The sequence below is a fragment of the Parambassis ranga genome, chromosome 4 (assembly GCF_900634625.1).
Source record: "Parambassis ranga chromosome 4, fParRan2.1, whole genome shotgun sequence".
Lineage (NCBI taxonomy): Eukaryota > Metazoa > Chordata > Actinopteri > Ambassidae > Parambassis > Parambassis ranga.
In genome coordinates this window covers 18,071,648-18,094,314 of record NC_041025.1, presented here as the reverse complement: position 1 = coordinate 18,094,314, position 22,667 = coordinate 18,071,648, and the positions used below count along the sequence as shown (strand labels likewise).

Sequence of the window (22,667 nt, the reverse complement as noted above, 5' to 3'; positions counted from 1 at the left end):
ATCATCTGTCCTTAGGCTAGTTAAAGTGTAGTCAAGAACAGCTTTAAAAATACACAAAAATAAGGGTTCAGTATACTTGTAAGAACCTAGTTCAATAAAAAATAATCCTCAGCCAAAAAATCTAAAACAGCCTTACAAAACATTACAAAGTACACATAGAAATTATTTTTTCCCAAAGCACTTGAAGGCAAATTACTGTGACAGGCACGAGTTACAAAAAGCCTTAAATAAGTCAAACTTAAGGGTTCTCTTCGCTACAACAAAAATCATCTGAAAAGGGAAACGAGGAGGGAAAATAAAACACAAAGCTCAAATCAGATTTGATCATATAAATAGATTTTTTTTTTCCTGTTACAATTTATAGTTTACTGCCGCAGCAATAATTAGATTTCATACATTGAACAATTGAGATTGGAAACAAATTGATCACACATGCCAGTCTAATCAATTACACATCAAAGCATGTTTTCCACAGCGTGAAAAAGGAGAGATTAGGCAAAGACCAAAGGCCACAGAGCACGCACTTTCTACATCATATAAAGATATATATGTATAATTTATTATGGACAAATTCCTCAAACAATATAATGCACTGTATTTTTCTATCTAATTCAATCAGGACATAAGACTTTTTAACTGAGTAACAGCATGAGGTCAAATATCTGGAGTTAGGGGAGGATGTGCTGGCTCAGATGCCAAAGAGATCCTTGTTATGTGTTTTGGTTTACAGGTCCGACGCTGTAATGGGCTAGCGTCTTCCACTTTCCAGTTTGTAACATCCTTTCTACATTAAGCTGATGACTGGAATTGCTCCAGCTCTGAGTCAGCTTAGTAAACTACCGCAGCCCTGTTCGAGGAGGAGCTATCACCATTTGGAGAACTATTTACAGGAAAAGGAAACAGGAGTGGGACACAAATGAAAGAGCGGCTACATATTTTTTTTTCATGTCATCTGAGCCAAACGGAGCACAGCATAGAAATCTATTGAGGTAAACAAACCAACATGTTACGAGTTCCCTGCCTTCCTGACTACTGCGACTTTATGAGGTCCTACTGTCTGACACACAGAGGCTGAGCTGGTGGGAGCGACTGAGGAAAAGGGTCCTTTGGGTCAGTAGGTTGCATTTTTTTTTTCACGTGTTTGCTACAAGCTGCAGCAGAGGCAACGAGGAGAAGACACCTAGTCAATGGTGAAGGTGCTCTGAATGCTTGAGGTTTGGAGACGATACATTCATACTGCGGTAGAGGCACAGCTGAGGGACAGATAGACATCTGTAGTGGTGGTTTTAAAGTTAGCAATCTAAGGCACTCAAATGACACTATGGCACAGCTAGTTTAAATAAGGAAAGGAAGAGAAAAGATCAATCACATGACACAGCACGCAACCACTCAAAGTTAAACATCCAATAAAAAAAAAAAAAAGGTACTGCACAAAGTTGTTCACAGTTGCAATGAAAACAGAAAAACAATCAGATCTGTGTTACACCCCTGTGAGTGACGGAAACAGACGTGAGGGGAGGACTGACACTGCTACACTCTTCTCTATGTACATTGCACTCGCTGACTGCAGGAGGACACAGTCTGAGAGCCACTGCATCCCACTGTGGGGTCACCTTTTTTCCAGAGAGATGCTGGTCCATGAGGATTTCAGACTGGACTCACATCTCCTGCAGAGGGTGGGTTATCTCAACCCTCTCTCTCTTTACAGATGGTTCAGTAGACCCTCTGGATGCATCAGCATCACTGCCCAGGTCACTCATCTTATCAGAGAAGGATGTATCTAGAGGCACAGAGGTAGAGGTAGTTTAGGTTTACTCCTTTAAAACCAAACAGCATAGAGGGTGTAGAAGCAAAGGGAGGCGAGCGCAGGCAGCAAGAACCGTACTACCGTTTTCAGTATTATTCAGGAACAAATGTGCTTCTTCAGGACTATTTTCTGCTGCGGATTAACACACCATTGCAACTATGGTGAGTATTTCCAGCAGCAACATTGGCACATGTGGGATAAGCTGACAGCAGTCAGACGAGGGTGGACGTGTATACAGCACATTCAGACGGCTATATTTCAGGCTTGAAGAAGACACTTGACAAAATACTACAAGTACATGCTTACCTTTATCCATGAGTGATGGCATCATGGAGCTCAGGTCACTGAACTGCAATTCAGAATACACAAGCTATTTTCAATGATTACATAATTTAAAGTATTCTCAGCCATATCAGAGTAGTTTAAATTCTCCTCTCTCCTACCTCTCCCATGACAGCGATAGGAGTTTCCCCAGTGGCCTGAGCCACGCGGTGTTCCACCAGGTAAAACATGTACTCATCATAAAGTAGACGGATCAAGTGGAAGGAGCCGAAACTGGCAGCACTGCGCAGAGTCAGGTCTCTGATCACCATGGAGCTGCAGCAGGGAGAGATGAACTTTATAATGTTGTCCGATGAAGCCATAAGCATATTCACAATAAATGAGCATCTCTAAAAACCAGACTGATTCTGTGATTTGTCAGAGACTTACCTGTAGAAAGACCACTTGAGCAGGAACTGGCGTGCCGCTTTGGGGAAGCTGGGACTGCCCTGGTGAGGTTTCAGGACCTGAGAGACCACGTTATCCAGCCATGTGGCCCACTGGTCCAGAGAGCTCTGCTGCTGCAGGGTGACCTTAAAGTCCTGCTCTAGACGCTGAACCACACTCTCGTCACACTGGCACACCCACGACGCCTGCTCCTGTTAGACAAACGCACCCAACCACGTTCAGCAAGAAACCACTACGCAGGAAACGTTCCGCTGTCTGTCCCAGCAACACAACTTTACCTGGACGTTAGCAAAGTCCACCCTGTTGAGGTCAGACAGCATCTGGTTGATCTGGGAGGTGTTCTGCAGGACGGCTCGTGCCGCCTGAGCCAGATGGTTCAGACTGGTGTAACGTCTCAAAGTCTGCGCAAACGCACTAACCACGGCCACCTACACCACACAGAAAGCAGGAAATACAGGTCAGGTCCTGTGTGACTGGAACAATCATATCAACCATATATTTACTGTGAAATGCACATAACAGACTCACCCACCAACATCTATTTACAAAAGAGAAGTGGAAAAGAGTTTTGTTTTTTCTTACCTTGCAGCGAATAATCTCTTGAGGAAAGTTGGTCATGGCGTTAGTCAGCCAGCTCTCCAGACTCTTGGCAAAGTTGCGGATGGCCTGAGTGAGAGTGCCTGAAGAAACAAAACGGCTTGGATTACAAAGACTTTGAACTAGAGCTCCACTACTGTATGCAGACTTGAAAACAGTTATCTGAATAAAGCATCTAAAATCTCCCAGAATCCTTTAAATATGATGTTTGGTGTAAGTGTGACATTTAAAGTGCAATGTAAGGGACCACCAGAGGACCTTCTATTTACTATTGTCAGCTGCAAGACACAAGCAGTACTTCAGTCTTGTTTAAAATAAGTTACACATGATGATTATCAGAGGAGTTTTTCATAAACATGAAGTATGAGGTGAAAATGCATAATTACAAAGTCTGGAGTTGGTAATGCATGTGACAGAAGCTCTAACAGAACCCAATTAATTCTCCTTTCACGTGGCTGCAGCACTCAGCGCAGACAGATTTTTTTATGATTAGTTTTATTTCTCCACATTGGAATCTGAGGTAAAAATGTAACGACCACATTACTGGCATATGTTCTGTAAAATAATAAATAGTAATAATAGTTCACAGAGCAGCTTTATACAAAACTAAATGGTACTTTCCTTGTGATAAAGTGAATTTCTTGACTTTATATGTGAAAAATATTAACAAAATAAGTGTTGTGTGGCGGTCCTCTGTATTGATCTAATGTGATATGACTCATATCAATGCCTCATTATTTGGATTTTAAAGTTTTCTACAGTTGTCTGTGGTGATCGTGACCTGTCTTTATTATTCTATGACATGACTGATAGAAAAACTGACTGATAATTTAGTTTGAAAAGATGATTGAGAATCTCTGCACAGTATTTGTTTATAAAATTATAGAAGAACAAAAAACTGAGTACTGACTGGGAACAGGACGCAGCACATCAGGGATGAGGATCTCTACCAGAGCCTGGTACAGGATGTGATCACAGCTTCTCATCCATATTCTGACTGGTTCATATTTACAGAGAGCCACCAGCTTCTCCCTGGGAAGCACACCTTCCAGGTCATCATCACTGCACACAGACAAAACAAACATCCACAAGGTCAATCCAGACATCTTCCATAATGTGTCAAAGAGTTTTTTATGCCTTTAAGCTTCATCTCTGTGATCTGACCTGTTGGGGATGGTTGTGCTTCCGTCACTAGATGGCGGTATTGCATACCAAAATGTCTGCCAGAGTTTCTCAATATAGTGGAACTGGAGGTTCATCACCACATCCAGAGTAGCCTGCAGGAGAGAATCAAGGGCGGATGGGGGGGGGGGGGGGGGGGGAGGGAGGGAGGGAGGAGGGGCGGGGGACAAAACATACAGAGCTGAACCATGGCAACCAGACACACAACAAAGTTTCTACAGGCAGGCAGCCTCTCGCTCACTCCGGGCCCTCCTGGTTAGACAATGAGCCAGCTTAAACACAGCTCCCTGCACATTAATCATCAGGAGAATCCTAAAGGCTGCGTTTAGGCTTCATCTGGAGCTTTTTTTCTTGCTGTTCATTTTATTCTGTTTTTTCATCTTTGATGCTTATATAAAGAAAGATCAGTTGTGCTTTCATTCGTCTACTTTTAGTGACTTCCTCTTTCCTGTTCATATGTATGAGCCTCTTTGAAAGCAGAGCATACTGCACACAAGTGAGTGCAAAGGAAGCAGTGGTGAGAGAGTGATCTACAATGATACCTCTATAAAAAAAAAAAAAAAGAGTGAACACTGAAACTCAACATTAATATTTCAAAGTAAAATACTAGTTTTAGCACCGCAAAAGTTTTCGAGGCCCTGCCTACATGAAGCCACAGCTTGACTCCACCTGTAGTAAATATCCACCTTATGGTCTTGTTTTTAGGACTCAAACTGGCCAGCATTTCTCTGCATTGACTGTCCTGCTGAGGACAAGCACACGATTCACACCGTGCCCAGAGATTCTCTTCTTTCTGTATCTGGCAAGACATGCACTTGCCGCTGGATCGTGTTACACAGCAGTGTAGGCTTCAATCACATGATATGTTTTTGCTTCCTCTCAGCCATCACCATGGCAACCGTGTTTACAGTTGCCCCCAGCAACAGGTCAAACACAGAACTCCAAAACAAAAAGGAGAATTCCCCATTCCCTCCAAACAGGAGTATTTAGCCTCCACCAGTTTTTTTTCTGCCACACAGGAAAAACAGCATACTTCAAAAAAAAAACACTGAGAAATAACACGTGTTTACATGCACTCACAGCGGCCTGTGGGCAGAGCTTCCCGATTCATTTCTCTACATACACACAGCAAATACTGTGGTTTGCAGTGTGATTCATTACCCTCAGTGTTTTATTAAACAACTAATCATCTGTGCTTAAACACTCCTTAATGGCATAGCTGATGATTAAGTATTTGGCTTTTACCACGACATTGATAAATACATCCAAGACAGTGGAAGTCTTCACATATCCCACTCAAAAAGAGGTTGCATGTAAAATTAAATGTTGTTTTTATGCTTTGGCCAGCCGGTTACCTTTATTTGTGTAAGTCTCGGATAATGGTTTAACAGGTTACTGTTGACTCACAGAAAAGGCGGTAAAAAATGCATAAACATTAAACACTGGCAATGAGAGCTGTGAGAGTGACAGAAATGCGCTGGCAGACAAAGACAGCAGCCCATGTGCCTGTCCACAGACAAGGCAACACAAAGGCCCAAGGGGAGGCCACCACAAAGACACCAAGATGTCCACCCAGTGTGCTGAAAGGTTAATTGGCATGTCTTGAAAGCTGCACGGAGATGAAAAGACGGCTGGAACAAAGGGAGTGTGGTGAGGCTGGACAAGGGGAGGGCAGGGATAATATGATAAAGCCAGAGCTTTGCTGCTTTAATCACAGCCTCCCCCCTGCGTGTAAATCCCAGAATTTTAAATGTTACGTACTGCTACTACTCTACTTGTGGCCAGTGTCTCATCTTACTCTTACCTACTCCAATTTACTGTCCTACCACCAGATGCTGAATTCTGCTCTACAGCCTGTGAAATGTCATTATGCAATACTCCATTTCTTCATAACTCTTTCTTCATATGTCTTGCTAATGCAGTTCATAGATTTTTCTTTCGACACATTGAGAAACATAACTGTTGACCACTATGGCTTGTGTTTTTATTTCAAAATAATTCAATAAAAAGACCTGATCAATACTCTACTTTTCTCCAGAGTGTGTTTGTCCTCAGTCATCCTTTAAAGACTATTTAACACATTGGGGTCAGTTGTATGCTAACTGTCACAAACTGTGCTATGCCTGAGTGGTTATACCACCCAGCCCTGGTGAACTATTTGTCTAACAGTTAAATTACATTTAAAAATCGGCATCACTGAGCGCATTTCTGTTACTGTTAGCAACACCAGGTCCCTTAAGTCAGGTGTCCCATCCTGGTCAAGAGAAAGATTATGAACAAATGCGAGTCTAAGCTAAGCCAGAGTGTCAGTCCGAAGGGGGTAGTAGTATGCACAGCAGCAGCAGATTTATGGGTCTGCTCAAAATAACCAGAGTGGCAGTAATTATGGTAATGAAGAAACATGTCAATGCACTTCACTGATGTGTTTACAATAGTTTTCAGACAACATGGGCAAGAAAAATCAACAGGCTGATGTACAGAGGCTTTGGACGTACAGATATACCTAATGGTAGACCTCCAGGTTAAAACCCTTTGCTACAATGATGTGCTCTACATATATTCTTCCTGACAGCCATATACAACTATGCTATCCCCGTCTACTTAAGCCTTTAGAGCTTTAAATATGAGAATGCTGAGCCCACACTCTATATTCAAATCCTTAATAAAAAAAAATGTGATATAACCCACCTCGCAGTGGTCTCTGTAGAGTGTCTGCAGCTTCTTGATATCATTTGCGTTGATGCGCTCAGGCAAAGGCTGAGTGCCCAAGTCAGGAGAAGGAAATGGAGGCAAGGTGTGAGCTGTATCTGCATAGAGAAAGACAATTGCACGTCTCACACTCAGTTGGCTCACACAGCTTCAGAACTGTATCAAGTATATGGGTTGCTAATATAGAGTATAACCCTCATGGAGAGATCAAAGCATTTAAAAATGTCCATACCAATATACTGCTGGTGGTGTTGGCTCTGAGCAGCCACTGACTGCTCCGGAGTGCTGTTGCAGTGTTGAGAGCTCCCACACAAGTTGTCAGACATGCTATCCACCTTCTGTAGAGGCTTGAACCTGGGGAGACATCAGAGAGCAGGATGTGTGTGTGTTAGCTGGTTTTATGAAATGATAGGAGCGCAGGATTAAGACAAGATCTACCACTGAGGTATGCACAACATCACTATTTTACTTGACCAATAAATGAGTAATTCAGCATCAGAAGAGAAGCAGTGTTTCATTGACAAATGTTCACAATTAGTCATAAACAGAAAAGACGGGCACACATGTTACATTGTGGACACCCTGAAAGCAGCTAAAGAAAAGGGTGACAGCAGCAGGAGATGGGCAACAAAAAAAGACAACCTAAAACGATCTATCACCAGAGAAAAAAACAAAATGCCCCAAGTGGAATGAAAATGGAAAGGTTGAATATTTGAGGAGAAAGGTGCTGACCTCTGTTTCTGGTGGACTGGCTGCTGCCTCATGGCCATATACTGGGTGTCCTCCTGCAGCCGGTTGAGCGGTGAGTCTGGCTTTACTCGGATGCCATAGTAATGATACTTAGAGTTGCCTCTGGTGAGAGAAAAGCCAGAGACCAATGAGGAGAAGCTTTGCCATCAGTGTAATCACTATCATTATGCTCTTCCATCAGCAAGTCTTCAGTGCCTATAAGCATCATCATACTCATCACATCTATAATGGTTACGTGATGACTGTTATCAGCATCTACAGCATCTGGAAGAACTTTGCCTGTGTCCTCTACCTGGTTCCAAGGCGGCGGGTCCTCAGGCCCATAAAGACCGAACGGATGAGTTTCCCAAAGGAGGCTGCGTTGACCGGATCCAGTTTCTGTTCCTGACAGTGCCGCAAGTAATGGTTATACAGGGAGCACCGGGGCAGGCTCACTCCTTCCGCTGTCTCATAGTTGTCCAGCAGCCACTGCAGCTAAAAATACACAGAAGAAGAAGACTCAGTCATGCAATCAGCGAGGCCCAGTGGACAAAAAATCTGCTCTGCGTTATATTGTTATCACATCAAAAGATTGATAAGGTATGCCACACACTACCATTCTACCAAGTTAAACACCAGAGAGAGCACTGCACTCCAGCTGTGGCTGTGTTTAGCTAGTAATATTCTTAACTGTGTGATGAACTAAGTGATGACTGACTCAATGTTCATGTACGTGAAAGGGCATTATTTTAATCAAGGCATTATTGCAGAGCACAGGGTCATCATAATCAGCCAGCATGTGTGCTAAAACAAAGATTTTGCAAAGCTCAAATCACCAGTGTACACATGTAAAGAAAATACCCTGAGAAGACAACTAAGGTTTAGAGCAAAAGGAAAAGATATCATATTTCAGTGAGAGAAAAAAATCTGGATAGAAACATTACATTATCACAATCTGAATATTGTGTGTCAGCCTCCAGAGAAGAGCACAGAATACACTCAAACTATCAATGAGTGACAATCAAACAGCCTGAGTACATGCAGAATGTCAGGCCACACTGAGGACACATTCTTGAAGAAAAAGTGATAGCAAATGCAAGCTCAGGTCAATTCCAACAACTAAATGAAATGATGTATCTGAGTGGGACAGTGCAAAGTGAGTAAGCTAGAAGTAGACAGTGTGTTCAAATGAGCTGAGCAGAAGCGAACACGCGATCTACAGGTTCAGCCACTGCTTTTTTTTCCTCTCTTATTTCCTTTTCAAAGAAAGTTCCTTGTTGACTTACATGGCTGTTGAGCAGGCTGCTTTTGTGACTTGCAATTCCTTCAGACTTTTGGAGGTTTTCAATCGCCATTTCAAGCTAAAGAAAGAAGAAGCATGCAAAAAAGTGGACACAGGAGAGAAAGGAGGCAGGAGAGTGAGAGAGAAAGAAAAAGAGAAGGAAACAGAAGTAAGCAGGGGTATAAAACACACATACACACACAAAAAAAGATAAAGGAAATAAGACTGTTAGCAAGCAGCCAGACTTGTGCATTTCCATCAAAATCAGTCAGTGTTGTAGCCGAATCCATTATTGGATGTCAAAAGCATGCAAATCAAGGGACTCGTAGGGTTAAGCTGCTCAGTGATGGCTTGCGGTCAGACACTGTAATGTATGCAAATTGGAAGGACAAACAAGGGCACAGGTCACATCAAGATTTGGTACAATAGGTCAATAATGCCTGCCACCCCACAGTTTATCACACAGTGTAACTCCAGAAAAACATTGTGCTGATAAAAAGACAAACGTAACTTGTAAATACACTGACATATTAATCTATTTTTGGACAAGAAAAAAGTCCAACTGGTGGGCAAATTAAAACCAGTGACATTGTGTTAAGCTGCAGAGGAAAATCCAAGTCAAAAGAAAAAGATATGTGGTATTGCAGCCAAACTGGAGACAGACGAAAAGGGGGGAAAGAAGCAGGCAGCTTTCCAAGCCTTAAGAAGGCTCCCGAGGGCTCTTGGCCAAATGGTAATGAGCCCCAGGGGTTGCTTTGTTTCGTAGGGCGCTCAAGTGCCTGTGAAAACCTCCGAAACAAGGCAGTGCTGAATTATTTAAGCCAGTGTCCCGGTTCTACAGACTTGCTGCCCTGCACCACTCTCCTCTCTGTGTGTTACTACAGAGGTAGGAGGCCCAAACTCAGGTTGCAGTTTCTTGGGAAATGGGGCAAACAGAAAGGACACAAGCCCAGGTACTAATGGCAGATGGTTGATAGAAGAACTATAATTTAAGCCCACTCACTGTTGTTGCATTGTTCAAGGTTTGACTTTTCCAGTCAGTCATTGAGCCCCTTTGTTGATGTAATCTTCTAATTTACATATTTTTTGCTTGGTCATTAATCCTGTCCTATTGTAAAACCATGCTGTGCAGTACCACAGAAACTGAGGGATGGGTGTAGCTCACCATAGCCGAGGAGGAGCGAGATGAGTGTGATATGTGGTTACGGCTTCCTTCCATGCTTCCCCCATGGATCAGGTAGGTGCTGCCACTGGAGATGATGTGGCTACTACCCACGTCCATGGCGATCCCGACCATGCCGTGAGGAGGCACGCCACCACTGGCAGAGGACACAACTGTTGTGACATGAGCTCCACCAGCCTGAGAGTCAAAGTAGGTTCCCCCGCTGCTCTGCCCATACAACTGAGCCTCGGGATTGTATGAGTAGGCTGCTCGGCTGGGGAGAGATCACAGTGATTAGGATGCAGTCCTAAAGGAAGCACATTCAAAACACTGACATATTTTAAGTGGCAATCTCTGTCAGAGAAGGAAAAATAGAAGGGGATAAAAAGTCTCATTTGTTATTTGTCTTTCTATCCAGCATTCATTTATGCATAAATCAGGAATACTCATGTAGAGTGGGGCCAGATATTATGTGCAGTACCATGTTTGCATGATTTAAAAATCAAAATTGTCCTTCAGCATTTTTCACTAATAGAAAACTCTTTCTGAAGAGAAATGACCAACAAAAGAACTTAGAACACCATTTGCTATTTAAAAGCATGCAACAGTACTTACATTGTTCCATTAGTATAAACAGTGTCTGCACCTTCTCCTGCATACTGGACCTGGGTTGGATATACATGCTGCACCTGCTGTACCTACAGACAGACAACAGGACAATAAAAGTTGTGCTCAAAACCTAATTTACAATTTTTTTTAATCATATAGACAAATTAAAAACACAATACTGCTGAGATGTAGCCCCGCAGTGTATTGAAAACTCTGTCCACCCCTTGGTTTAGTCCACAATAATCCAGCCAAAGCGGCAATGACAGTTAAAACAACCACAGTTGTTTGAAATGATTAATACTTTAGGAGAGGACAAAGAGTAAATGTGATTTAAAATGCTCAATGGAACCAAGAGTTTTAAAAATGATAAAATATACATTGACATACAAGTGGTTTATCACAAACAAGCTTGATTGGACATACTTTACATAATGAATGAAATACTGCAGGGAATGGTAAAAAGCAGGAAGCAAACCATCTATCTGCAGCCAGATGATCTTCTGGCATGTGAACATAATGGTGACAGACACCTTGGATGAACTAATAAGGAGTCTGGTCCTGGTTTTCACCATTAGATGAGGGACATCACACAGATTTCATGTTGGGATTTGGTTCAAGCCCCCAGGGACACCACTGGGCTCTGATGCAAGTTCTCATTATACCCTGCGAGCAGCCTTTTTGTCGTACACGTAATCACGCAAGAAGCAGCAGAAAAGCCAAAAAAAAGTATCCTTGTCACACAAGCTTATTAAAAATGGCACTTTAATTAACGGTCATTAGAGTTATTTATTTAAAGCCGACAGTTGCTATATTAAATCTATCTTATTCACGTATATCGGCAGCGGGACAATATGTATTTTTTCTACCTTAACTGTAAATTCAAACACTGAACATGCCTCTGGCTCAGCTACAATTTTTTTTTAAATTCAAGGGGTGTACAAATATTTTCAGACCACTGTACAAGTATGTACAGTCTGGTACCTGCTGAGGGACCTGTTGGACCCTGGGTACTGAATGCTGCTGTACTTGTCCTCCCTTCTGAGCTGAGCCTGTGGCTTGAACCAGCACCCTCTGTGTGGATATGAGACATAACTCAATTACACAGGTATGCAAGTACGATCACATGCAAACACACCGTTGTAAAAATACATGCCAGTCAAGTGGCCAAACATAAATTTCTTCATCCAGCAAATGTTAATTGAATTATACTGAACTTTGAGTACAGTTGCTACTAAGAACTCAAATACCACAGTAAAAAATAAGGCATGCAATCTTTTTTACTATGCGTAAATTCAGGAAAGGCACTTTGTTTTTGACTAGGTAGGTGTGGGGGGAGGGGACACCATGCACCAGATATAGTACACCAAATAGCTCCTGGTTTGGTCTCTGACATAATTACCTCTTTTATACCTAACATGTTGTTAGACATTATATGGAGGTAAGACATCATAGACTGGCATTAAGTCAATACAGATATTGTACTGACATCACAACAACAGCAGCAGGGCAGGTGTATTACACTACCTGCTGGGAGGCTGGAACAGGCTGTACCACAGGAGCCTGGGCTGAAGAAGATGTCCGCAGTGCTGCCACGCTGGTCGTGGTTTCTGACCCTCCCTCTGAGTTCTGCATTCTAGGGTTTAAGGGAAGCATGGAAAAGAACAAAAGACATAAGAATGGTTAAAAACAGGTTATAGCAGGTGTGGGCAATTATTTTTTTGCGAGGGCCACATAGACTTCCATAAGAAAAGCAAAGGGCCACATTTTTTCATAAATAATAATATAAATTGGAGACCACTGGCACAGTATCTACTTTTATAAATATGCTCCTGTTGCATTTTCATCATTGTAAGAATCTTTTGCTGTCATTTACTGGTTACTCCTCTGTCCTCTCTGTGTGTGTGTCAATGTCTACTTTGAGTGTGTGCTGGTTGTATGTTGAAACACACACACAGTGTAGAGCAGCACAGATGATGTAATGATATTTTTACAGAAGAAAGATTAGAGTTAAAGTTAAAGTAGCAAATCCCAGAGTTCTTAAAGTCGGGCAAGATCTGTGCTTTTTAATAGCAGATGACGAGGAAATATGTTGGCTGGAGCACCGTGGTAACATCTGAATGTGCCGTGGAGTTTCTGTGTGCTTTACCGTACATTTCAGCATAGTCGTGCAGCATTTTTAAAGCGTACACAGCGCGACCATGTCTCTCCAGACAGTAGATGGGATTACGCAGTACAGCAGCGTGGAAGAGACAAGGAGGGCTGGAAAGACGTTACCGGTAATGCCGTGCTCAACAGCGGACTTTTGCTGCCTTTAATATTGTGTGCACGGTCCGCAGGCCGCATTGAAGACGCAAGCGGGCCGGGTGTGGCCCGTGGGCCGTGCTTTGCCCAGGTCTGGGTTATAGTAAAGTTTATAAATAAAGAATAGAAATGTTTTTCAGGTTTTTGCACACACACTCCTCTACCCCACCCCTTTTCTCTTAGAGCCACCAGGGTATTTACTGTGCCCCAGGGGTTTTCTAGCTTTGCCAAGTCAAGCTGAGTCACTGAATTTCTCAGAGATCCAGAGGCTGCCCACCTTTGGCCTTAAATCGATGGTAAAATAAGCAACTCAATAGTATAACACAGACACTTATAGTCCTGCTGGCAGAACGGACCCAGGTGGAAGAGTTACAGTACAGGAGTTAAAAGTTAACAGACCTGAAGTGCTTCCAGAGGACTAAACCCACTGCCACTACTCAGCTTTCCACTGGGTGACAATGTGCACAGCATAGCAAAGGGGAGCTAAAAATGGAGTGACACAAAGGCTCTCTTTTTTTAACAAAAAAAAGAAAAGAGAGGGAAAGAGCAGGAGCAAGGCAGGGACAAGAGAAGAATAGAACTGCAAGGGGGAGTAAGCAGTTAAAAAAACAACTTCCCCACTCTCTCCAAAAAAAGAAAGACGAAGGGGAAAAAGATGAAAATGGCAGTGGGGTTCTAGTCCCTGCCAGGGTCCTGATGATATCCAGCGTTTGTTTCAAACGAGAGCCGATCTCAGAGGGCTCCAATAATCCAGCTGATATGAGGAAATTCCTCAATGCTTTGTAAACGTTTGTCGGTTGCTATGGTGAGGAATCCATGACGACCACCCCAGACTCAACCCCCACCCCTCCATGTTCACTCCTCTATTCCCCCACTTATAAAGCTTTTGCACAGGAACTTTCGAGTGCAACCACAAAGAGAAAAGGGGGAGGAGGACAAGAGAGAGGGAGATATGGCACAGTTGGGGGTAGGTTCAATTAATGACAAGTCTTTAGTTTAAGAGGGAAATCACAAGGCATCAGGAAAAGTCCATAAGTAAGGGACAGAGGGTTGTTCACAAGGCACATTACATGGAGGGGTGACAAGACACAACCTGCTCTGGCAATGCTGTGATTAGTCACAACACAGAGCATGCAATACAATGTTACTTTAATTTACTGTAGGAGACCTGACAAACATCACTTAGGCTGCAGTAATCTGCACACCGAGTTATTAAATACAAGGAGCCATGTGCGTGTCTCGGCTCTTTCAAGATTTAGCTAAAATATTTGATAGGGGCTATATATAATGCTACTTTGCACTGATGCAGGATTCAAAGTGTCTCAAAACAAAACTGACATGCGACTTAGAGAGGGAAAAAAAAAAGATTTGGAAAAACTACAATAACAAGGGCAGCATGAGTCAGAAACCCCGCTGGTAAAGCAAAGGAAGCTACATCCTAAGTTGTGGAACTTTTACAGGATTATAATGATACAGGATAACTCCAATTTATACAACACCTCAATCTGATTTAAGACATGCCCTGCTAAACATAACATGACACAAAACTTTTACCACACACATTCAAAGTGTAACAAAATGTTATTATTATGCCTTTGATTTGTAAGCCCATAAGTAATCAAATGGCAAAATTACAACGACTGTTTTTTAAACCAACCTGTAAAGTGAGTTCAGTTTTAGACATCAGGTCTAAAGGGGTACTACAAAACCAGAATGTACCTAAAATAGAAAAACAACAGATCTGGGTGTGCCACAACTGACATCTTCCATGTGTGCCACAGGCAAAGACACTGCTTTGCCTAAATGACTCATAGACCGACGAGTAGGAGGAGGCCTATGTTGAAATCTCTGATATGTCAGTCTTCAAGCACAAAGACCATACAGAGGCCGTGTGAACTTATGAATCCATCTTCAATTAATTAAACACAAAATACAATTAACACTCAAATGTCCTCACTCCAATATTCTGTTGAAATGGGTTGTCACACATCTTTCTTGTATGTCATAATAGTACTAAAAGTCCATTATCAAAAGGATGCTACAGAGAGGTGAAGATTTTTAAAAGCTGCTGTGATGCATAAGCATCCGCCTAAGGCCATGAATGCATATATGTGTCAACTGAGTTATAAATGCACTTTTCATTTTTCTTTTGGTCATTTTTACCAGAAGAAGACATAAGACTGTGGGTTTATTTCCTCCGTTAATGAGTGAGTGGCAATAGGGGATGGTGTAGGATAAAAACAAAAAACAACAAAAAAAGTGCATGTAAAGTAAACTGCATCTTTTCTTACATTAAAGCACACACACACACATATAGGCAGACCTAACCATATGCCAAATCATGGAGTGAGGAGAGAGAAAAGCTCCATGAAGGCTTAGAGGAGTCTGTCTACTTAGTGTTTAAGGAAGGTTAAAAGCCACACGAATTCCCCACCACCAGCTCTGAAACGCACAAAGGTAAAACACAGCAGGACACATAGCATACTGCAGCAAAAAAATAAATGCTACTCAAGATGGGCTGCGGTGTATGGCCAAACAACTCTGCCTCTAGACAGCCCAGAGACAACTTCACACTAAAGTCTATTTTACTGTCAGATCTATGAGTCTGGCTCCATTCAGGCAAATCCCAGATGAACACTTACCACCACTAAAACAACAGTCAGAAATACCTGAGTTCTAACAGAAATACCAAGAGTCACATTTTTAGACCTTAAAATCCTTACAATCCTTAATGCTACAGTCTATAATGTTAACAGTGTGCACAAAACCTAAACATCTGTCAATGACAGATCTAACTCAAACATGGCTCAATCAGAGAAAAACACTTACAGATGTTCAATTAAAAGCAGGAGCCCACAGTCTTGGCTCATGTTTGCGCTGGCCCACATTGTTTGCAGAGCAACAACGGTTGCTAGTGGCAACACCGTCCACTCCCGTTTCCAAGTGCTTGTTGCTATGCAACCAACAGAATACTTCCCAAACCAAACAATGCCATCCCCCACCTGATCCCTCTATCTCACGCTAAGTAGAAAGTTAGAACAATAAATACTACGTGAGCTATTAATTTCAGACTCTGGGGGACATTTGAGTTATGTCTGTGTTGCAGCCATATAAAAAGTGCAGACTTTACACAGGCTATATCACTAAATTGAGAGGATGAACCTCTCGGTTTTTGTTACTGCTTGGTGGTCAAAAGAGGGAGGCATGTTTAAGTCATCAGGCAAACAGTCTATTCTTCAAGGACTCTTTACACTCAGGCCACCAGAAAACAACACTTCCAAAACCAGCTTGAGTCTTTCTAAATTTACCAGGGCAGATGAGAGTAAACAACTTCAGCAGAGTAATACTTTTTCCAACTCTGTGAAAAAAAAGGAGAGATAGTTTGATAGCTTTGTTCTATATAATGCACACCTATTCTTTGGTCTCACTTTAAATATGTTGAAAAGCAACAGGTATATATATATATATATATAAAAGCAACAGATATATATATATATATATATATATATATATATATATATATATATATATATATATATATATATATATATATATATATATATATATATATATATATATCCATCGTGATTTGTGTGTTTAAGCAGAATTAAGCTTTGCTTTGATTTAATTAAAATTATCTATAAGATCACACAGGCACACACGCTCACACAAAGAGTGAATTAAGATATGATAAGAGATTTCCACAACAGAGGCTGGTTTTCAAGCCTGTCTCATTAATTCATGGCTAATCCAATCAAAGCAGCACTTGGGGTCTGCAGATGGCAGAGTTTGGGTAGGCAGAGAGAGAGAGAGAGAGCAGGAAAAAAAAGGCACCGACCACTGTCTCTGATCCAAGCACCCCCCTCCCCAGCTCACCTCCCCACCTCTGGTCATCAGCACAACCTGTCCACTCCGTCACCATGTGTGCTGCAGGCCTGACAGCCACAGAGAGAAAGATCAAACTGTTGCCATGGAGATTGTGTGTTCGCCTATGCTTTACACCAGCAACTTCCTCCCCCAATGCCCTACCTCTTCTAACCCTTTCCAGATTTCCACTGCCCCCCACCACCGTCAGCCCTCTACCATTTAACATCTTAAGATGAACGCTACGGATTTGAAACTGCATATTTTGAGAAGTTAAACTGGAAAAAAACTACAGACAGAAAGGGAAGGGAATGAAGGGAGAAGATGGTCACAACTGGGAATGTAGTCAGATTATTCATGTACTATGTGTCTTTCTGTCACTAGTGGGTATCAGTTGTGTTTCAAGGCTGCCACAAAGACAGAACAGATAAAAAAGTGACATATTAAAATGTAGGAACCATGCAAAGCCCATTTGCTTAATACTTAATCTCTCAATCAGAAAAACCTTCCTTGACAGCACTATTGTTGCAATTACTATTTATAAATATTTACAACTTGACTTGATTAAATCAAACATCACAACACTGCTGGTGGTTCAGTTAGGCTTTAGCCTCCCTCAGACCTGCTCACTCAGTCTTTTTTCAGTCACTATGAGTTTTATTTTTCTGGGAACCACATTGTGTAAAGGTGCCCTCAGATGCTGGCAGCGCACTGTAGATCATGACTGATAAACCCAGGATAAAAGTCATATTGCACTTGGAGTGTCTGCTTTCTTGGCAAGCATTCATTATAGAGAGATATGACATTGAGAATCTCCATACGATAAGTACAGTATGCTTTCACAGGCACTACTTGACACGAACAATGAGTCATTAGTTGGATGCTTCAACTCTGAGACAGATCCAAGTATCTGTTATTCATGTTTTGAATACTGAACTAATCGCCATCACAATCAGATACAAGTATTTCATGCCTTTTACACACAAACCACCTGCCAAACAACAAAAACACAGACAAACAAACACAGTGTATTCTACGACAAAGCCACAGGTGAGCGCTGAATGGCTGCTATTCACACAAATCCTTAAAAAAAAAAAGACACAGCTGACTACACATGCCACATAACACCGTCATTGGAATGAATAGAAGTCGAAGCATCATTTAATGTAAAACACTCATACTTGTATTGTCAAGCTTAAGGTACAGTCCAATGTTACCGTAGCAGTATTTCAGCTGTTACAGCTGCTTCACAAATGGAGTCTTGTGTGAAGATCCGCATATTGGCCTGAACCAGTGATTCCTGCACAAGACATCACCGCAACAGAGGCGTGGATTTTAAATAATCTTTTCTGCAGATGGCAGACATATTCAGTGGAGAGATGTGCATTTGGGACTAAAATGAGACTTACAGAAAAAGAAAAACTATCAAAATTAGATCATGCTTATGTTGATAAAACAAGTAAGGCAGGATAAAGGCTGTCATTAACGTTTACCTCTTGAATTCAATGACAGAGACGAACAAGAAAAGGCACAATAAGCACCCATGAATGAATCCCAATTGCACCTTGACCAACTACAGACAAAAGCCAGACGTTTTTTGTCCAAAATAAAAGGGGCTTAACTTCCTGTTTGCAACACAAATGCTGGCGATTCTTTCATGGAAATAATTAACATACAATGGCATTGTTAGGTCCGGCAATACTGAACATTGAGACATTAACATTGAGACATTTGTTCTTCTTTAGACCTAACAAGTGGAAAGACAGGGTCCTTTAAGATCAAGACTGGGGTCTGCATGCTGCACTAAAACAGAGCCTCACCACAAAATCTCATCATTAAGGTGCTCCTGAAAAGTAAGTGTGTCAACCCAACAAAGACTTACAACACCGTCTAGGTTTACTCCTCTGCTAATTAGTCTAAATCTCACATGAAGATTAAACCTGGTCCTGGCAATTAGTTTGTAACAGGTTTACCAGGACTTATTTTTTTGGCCAAATAAACATCATTCAACAAGCTAGCCTAAAAATCTACAAAAGAAAGGAAAAGTGAAGAGAGAGAATAGGGGTCTACTACTATCCCTGTCCACAAAGGAAGGGGGGCAGTTATTGTAATGCAAATGTCACTGCCTTGTCTGCTGTTTGTGGCAGGAAATTTAATTACCAGTTGTGTAGCTACGATACAAACAGGTGGAATGTTAAGAATGCAGCTGATGACACACAGGCAGAGGAGACAGACTGTAAAACATTTCATTTCACAACGTGTTTCGACTTGTCGCCACCACACGAGGGCCAATCGGAGCCAGCATGTTTTAGTATATGACAAGATTTGTTTCCTTGTATCCTAGCAGCATAAGCCTACAATGATTTCCAAAATCTTTGGAAGTATGCTAGAGTCACGAGAACAATTTTCCTGTCAACAAATTCTTATAAAACAGTAATGGCACAGCACTTAAAAATGAGAAGCCCTTAACAAATAAAATGAATTATGAAGATTATGAAACTGAAACATTTCATGTGTATAAATGGCACTATTAATTTCCACTTAACAAGCCCCACGAGGCATCCTCCTCTCAGTTCTTCTGCTTTGCTCTGTGATTTCCTGACATGCTTTTGACTAGAGTTAAGGGATAACCCATTAAAACGATGTTAAACCAATGATATGTTTGAAGAGCCGGGAATTCTACAAAAGCAGTAGGTAACTGCAACCCTATATGAATATGACCAACTGTAAACAGCAGCAGCAAAACTGATGGCAACAACCTGGTCCATTTCTATATCTGTGGCTGGGTAGTGGACTGAGAACTTCTCCCCAGGGGCAGCAGCGGGCCTCATCAAGATAAGCTAAATACAGCACAAGCAAACACACACACAAGCACATCCACACAGCAGCACACTCACATATGCACACACTTACAGACACACAACATGTGACTAAAAGCTGTGTCAGGTCACCCCCTGCCCAAGAGATCACTGCAGCTGTCCTATTGATAGTTGAACTGTACTGCACACATGGGTCCAATAAAGACTCAAAATTACACAGGGCTAACAGTGGACTCTGCTATGCAAAAATCATACAAGCAGGTCCAGAGAAATCTGAAAAGAAGTTAAGAGTGGAGGCCTAAAGAAAGCTGGTATGGCACTAGAACAGACCAAAGCAAGATGATCACTGGCTGAAGGCAATGCTGATAAAGCTGCATTTTATCTCCTAGCTCAAACACTCAGCATTCTCATTAATCATATCTGCACTTTGCAAGCCAGTAACATTATTCTAAACGCTCCAACCATCAGCTGCTTCCCACTTTTGTTTAACTCTCCTCTCCAAGCACCTTTTCTTTCTGACCTGCCTCTGCAAGCCGAAGCTCTACACTCCGACCACAAAGAGGGAGATGAAAATAACCCGATTAAAAAACACTGACTTTTAAAAGAATAACATTTCACCCCCTGGCCCACTCCAACCCCTTTTCTTTCCATGACTTGGGTGTATTTGTATATGGAGTTGCCATGTAAACATAACAGTGTCACGCTCAAATTGGGGGGTGGGGTTGGTGGGGGTTAAACACAGTTTCTGCGCAGTCATCTCTTTATTTTTCTTTGTAGGGAGCTGTCTGGCCAATCACAAGTGAGTTTCTCTCTCTGACACTTAATTCAAAATAAGTCTTTAGTTAATGTGCATTCCTTTCTTTACAAAGTAAATTTATTAAGGACAAAGCTAAAGGAATATTTGGCAGTTTGCATATTAAGATTTTTTTTACCCACTTAAAAATGAAACCAATATTGGTCCTCATTAACAATAAATACCCTTAACATGCAGATTTCTTCCTTGACAACAATGAATACTACCTACACATTTTACAGTTTACAACTCAATTCATTAGCTGCACAGAGAGGGCATTAATTAGACGTTTTCATGCTGCAAGGATTCCTTCTGATGCTTCAATAGCAAACATTACAAATGACCGAGCACCTGACAGCTGTCTCTGAAAAGATAGTTCATTAGAATGAATCCATCTCAAGGGAGGAAAGGAAACAGAATCCCAAAAGGAGAAAAATAAGGTGTGCAAAGTGCTGGAAAATCAGCCACACACAAATATACACATTGTTAAAGTAATAAAGGGAAGGATCACACACACAGAGTGGTCTACCGTTTCCTATGGCACAGACAGTCTAATTAGTAGACTGATCAAACAGCAACATTATTGAACATCATGGCTATTAGCAAACAATATGTTTGTTAGCATAAATCAAATGAAAAAGTTCAGGACATGACTCTTAGTTACTGGTAAAGAAATAAATGAATGTAAGGATAGAAATAAAGCACAGGGAACGATCCTCACTGAGTGGACAGTTTTAAAGGCGAAAGAAAAGAGCATTTCACACGTTTCTCATTTGGAGCTGTGCAGTAAAAGCAAGACATAGCAATATAAAATCATAGCACCACCTAGCTGTAACATATCCTGTTATTGAATCAGAAACTTCTCAACTTTGTACCAATTTGCTTCATTTTGAGTCGCTTACGTTATGTAGCGTGGTTAACGGAGATTATTTAATTTCGTTTACTGTGCTTCTGAGAAAAATATGGATTGCACATCAGGTTTATTTATAAGTGTTTGTCCAGATTACCGCTGACAACTCGTCCTTTTCGTAGGAAAGTTATCATCGTGATGAGTTGCTCGCAGCAGACGTCGTTTACAGTTGAGACGAACGTTGCTAATGCTAGCTAGCTACACTTCCACCTGTTTAAAACCGCTTCATACAGACAGACACACTCCGAAACTGAAGTTTGTCCATGTTGTCACGAACACGAAAAACAGCTGCCGGTAACAACGCCGCCGAACTTTAAAGGCGAACTCGCACTCATGGCTGTCGGTCGTCCACATTAGCATTAGCTCCTAGCTTCATTGGTAGCCTAACCATCCATCCTGCTAGGAATGAAGTGGAAGTGCGTTCACGTCTCAAAACACACACGCTCAAACACACTTCAGGCAGCAGGAGAACACAAGGTAGCAACAAGTGTAAAGTGATGTTGAATCAGTTTTAGGCTTGGAGTAACAATGACGATGTGGTTTAACAAAATAAGCAGCAGAAGTTAAAAAAAAAAGATCCACGTGAGGACGTTAAATGCGAAAAGGTGTAAATGAAGAGTAGAAAGCCGCTCTCAACTTGGGGCGGATGCCACAAAGAAGGGAAAGTTGTGTTGTGGAAAATACGTCTTGCTAGCAACGCGTTCGACCCCCAGAGCAATTATTTTTCACTTAATGAACAGTAATTCATTTTCTAAAATCTACAAACATATAGTCACCTTTGTCTTGAGAAAGTTCTGCCCTGGCTCTGCTCTCTTTCCCCTCTCTCCCACTCGCTCGGTGACTTCCAGATGCTGCTGCTGCTGTTGCTGAGTGTTGCGCCCGTTGGTAAGTAACTGTCTCCACGGCTACAGTCACTATAGCGCAACGGGGTCTCGAGGCAACTGTTGCTACCCTCGAACGCCTACGTCAGGGCCCTCGCCATGTAAGAAGAGGGAGGGGCCAAAGGGACAGGCGATCCGCCCAGTCACAATCCAGCTGTGAGTCCATATTGAACCGCTAGGGGGCGGGCTTGGCAAAGGAGGAGGTGAGGCGAAAAAAAATCGGATAAATTCAGTTTATCCAGATTTGAATTAACACGTTTATAATATATTTAAGTATATATATAAGTAAAATA

The 22,667-nt window shown here is 41.8% G+C and overlaps 1 protein-coding gene across 5 annotated transcripts; it reads right to left on the bottom strand.

Moving 5' to 3' along the window:
* Positions 1-729: 729 nt before the first annotated feature.
* rfx2 (regulatory factor X, 2 (influences HLA class II expression)) lies at positions 730-22,434 on the bottom strand. Of its 5 annotated transcripts, none has more exons than XM_028402881.1 (18): positions 22,270-22,434; positions 12,331-12,439; positions 11,788-11,877; positions 10,813-10,895; positions 10,201-10,471; positions 9,040-9,114; positions 8,067-8,248; positions 7,757-7,876; positions 7,257-7,378; positions 7,004-7,122; positions 4,298-4,410; positions 4,044-4,195; positions 3,119-3,216; positions 2,815-2,964; positions 2,519-2,727; positions 2,251-2,404; positions 2,114-2,177; positions 730-1,780 (listed from the first exon to the last, which is right to left on the bottom strand). In XM_028402881.1, the coding sequence occupies exons 2-18, from the start codon at positions 12,436-12,438 to the stop codon at positions 1,659-1,661; spliced, it is 2,232 nt and encodes a 743-aa protein (XP_028258682.1). In that variant the 5' UTR covers position 12,439; positions 22,270-22,434; the 3' UTR covers positions 730-1,658. The 5 variants fall into 5 exon arrangements, with proteins under 5 accessions (XP_028258682.1, XP_028258683.1, XP_028258684.1 ...); XM_028402882.1 differs by having other exon boundaries at positions 2,114-2,156; XM_028402883.1 differs by lacking the exon at positions 9,040-9,114.
* Between the last annotated feature and the right edge of the window lie 233 nt (positions 22,435-22,667).

Excerpts from the sequence above, each read along its gene's own strand:
- rfx2 (XM_028402881.1), bottom strand. The coding sequence starts at position 12,438 with ATGCAGAACTCAGAGGGAGGGTCAGAAACCACGACCAGCGTGGCAGCA. Across the intron at positions 9,115-10,200 it reads CTCGCTCCTCCTCGGCTATG|CTTGAAATGGCGATTGAAAA; the intron begins GTGAGCTACACC and ends TTCTTTCTTTAG. Across the intron at positions 2,965-3,118 it reads AAGAGATTATTCGCTGCAAG|GTGGCCGTGGTTAGTGCGTT; the intron begins GTAAGAAAAAAC and ends TGTGTGGTGTAG.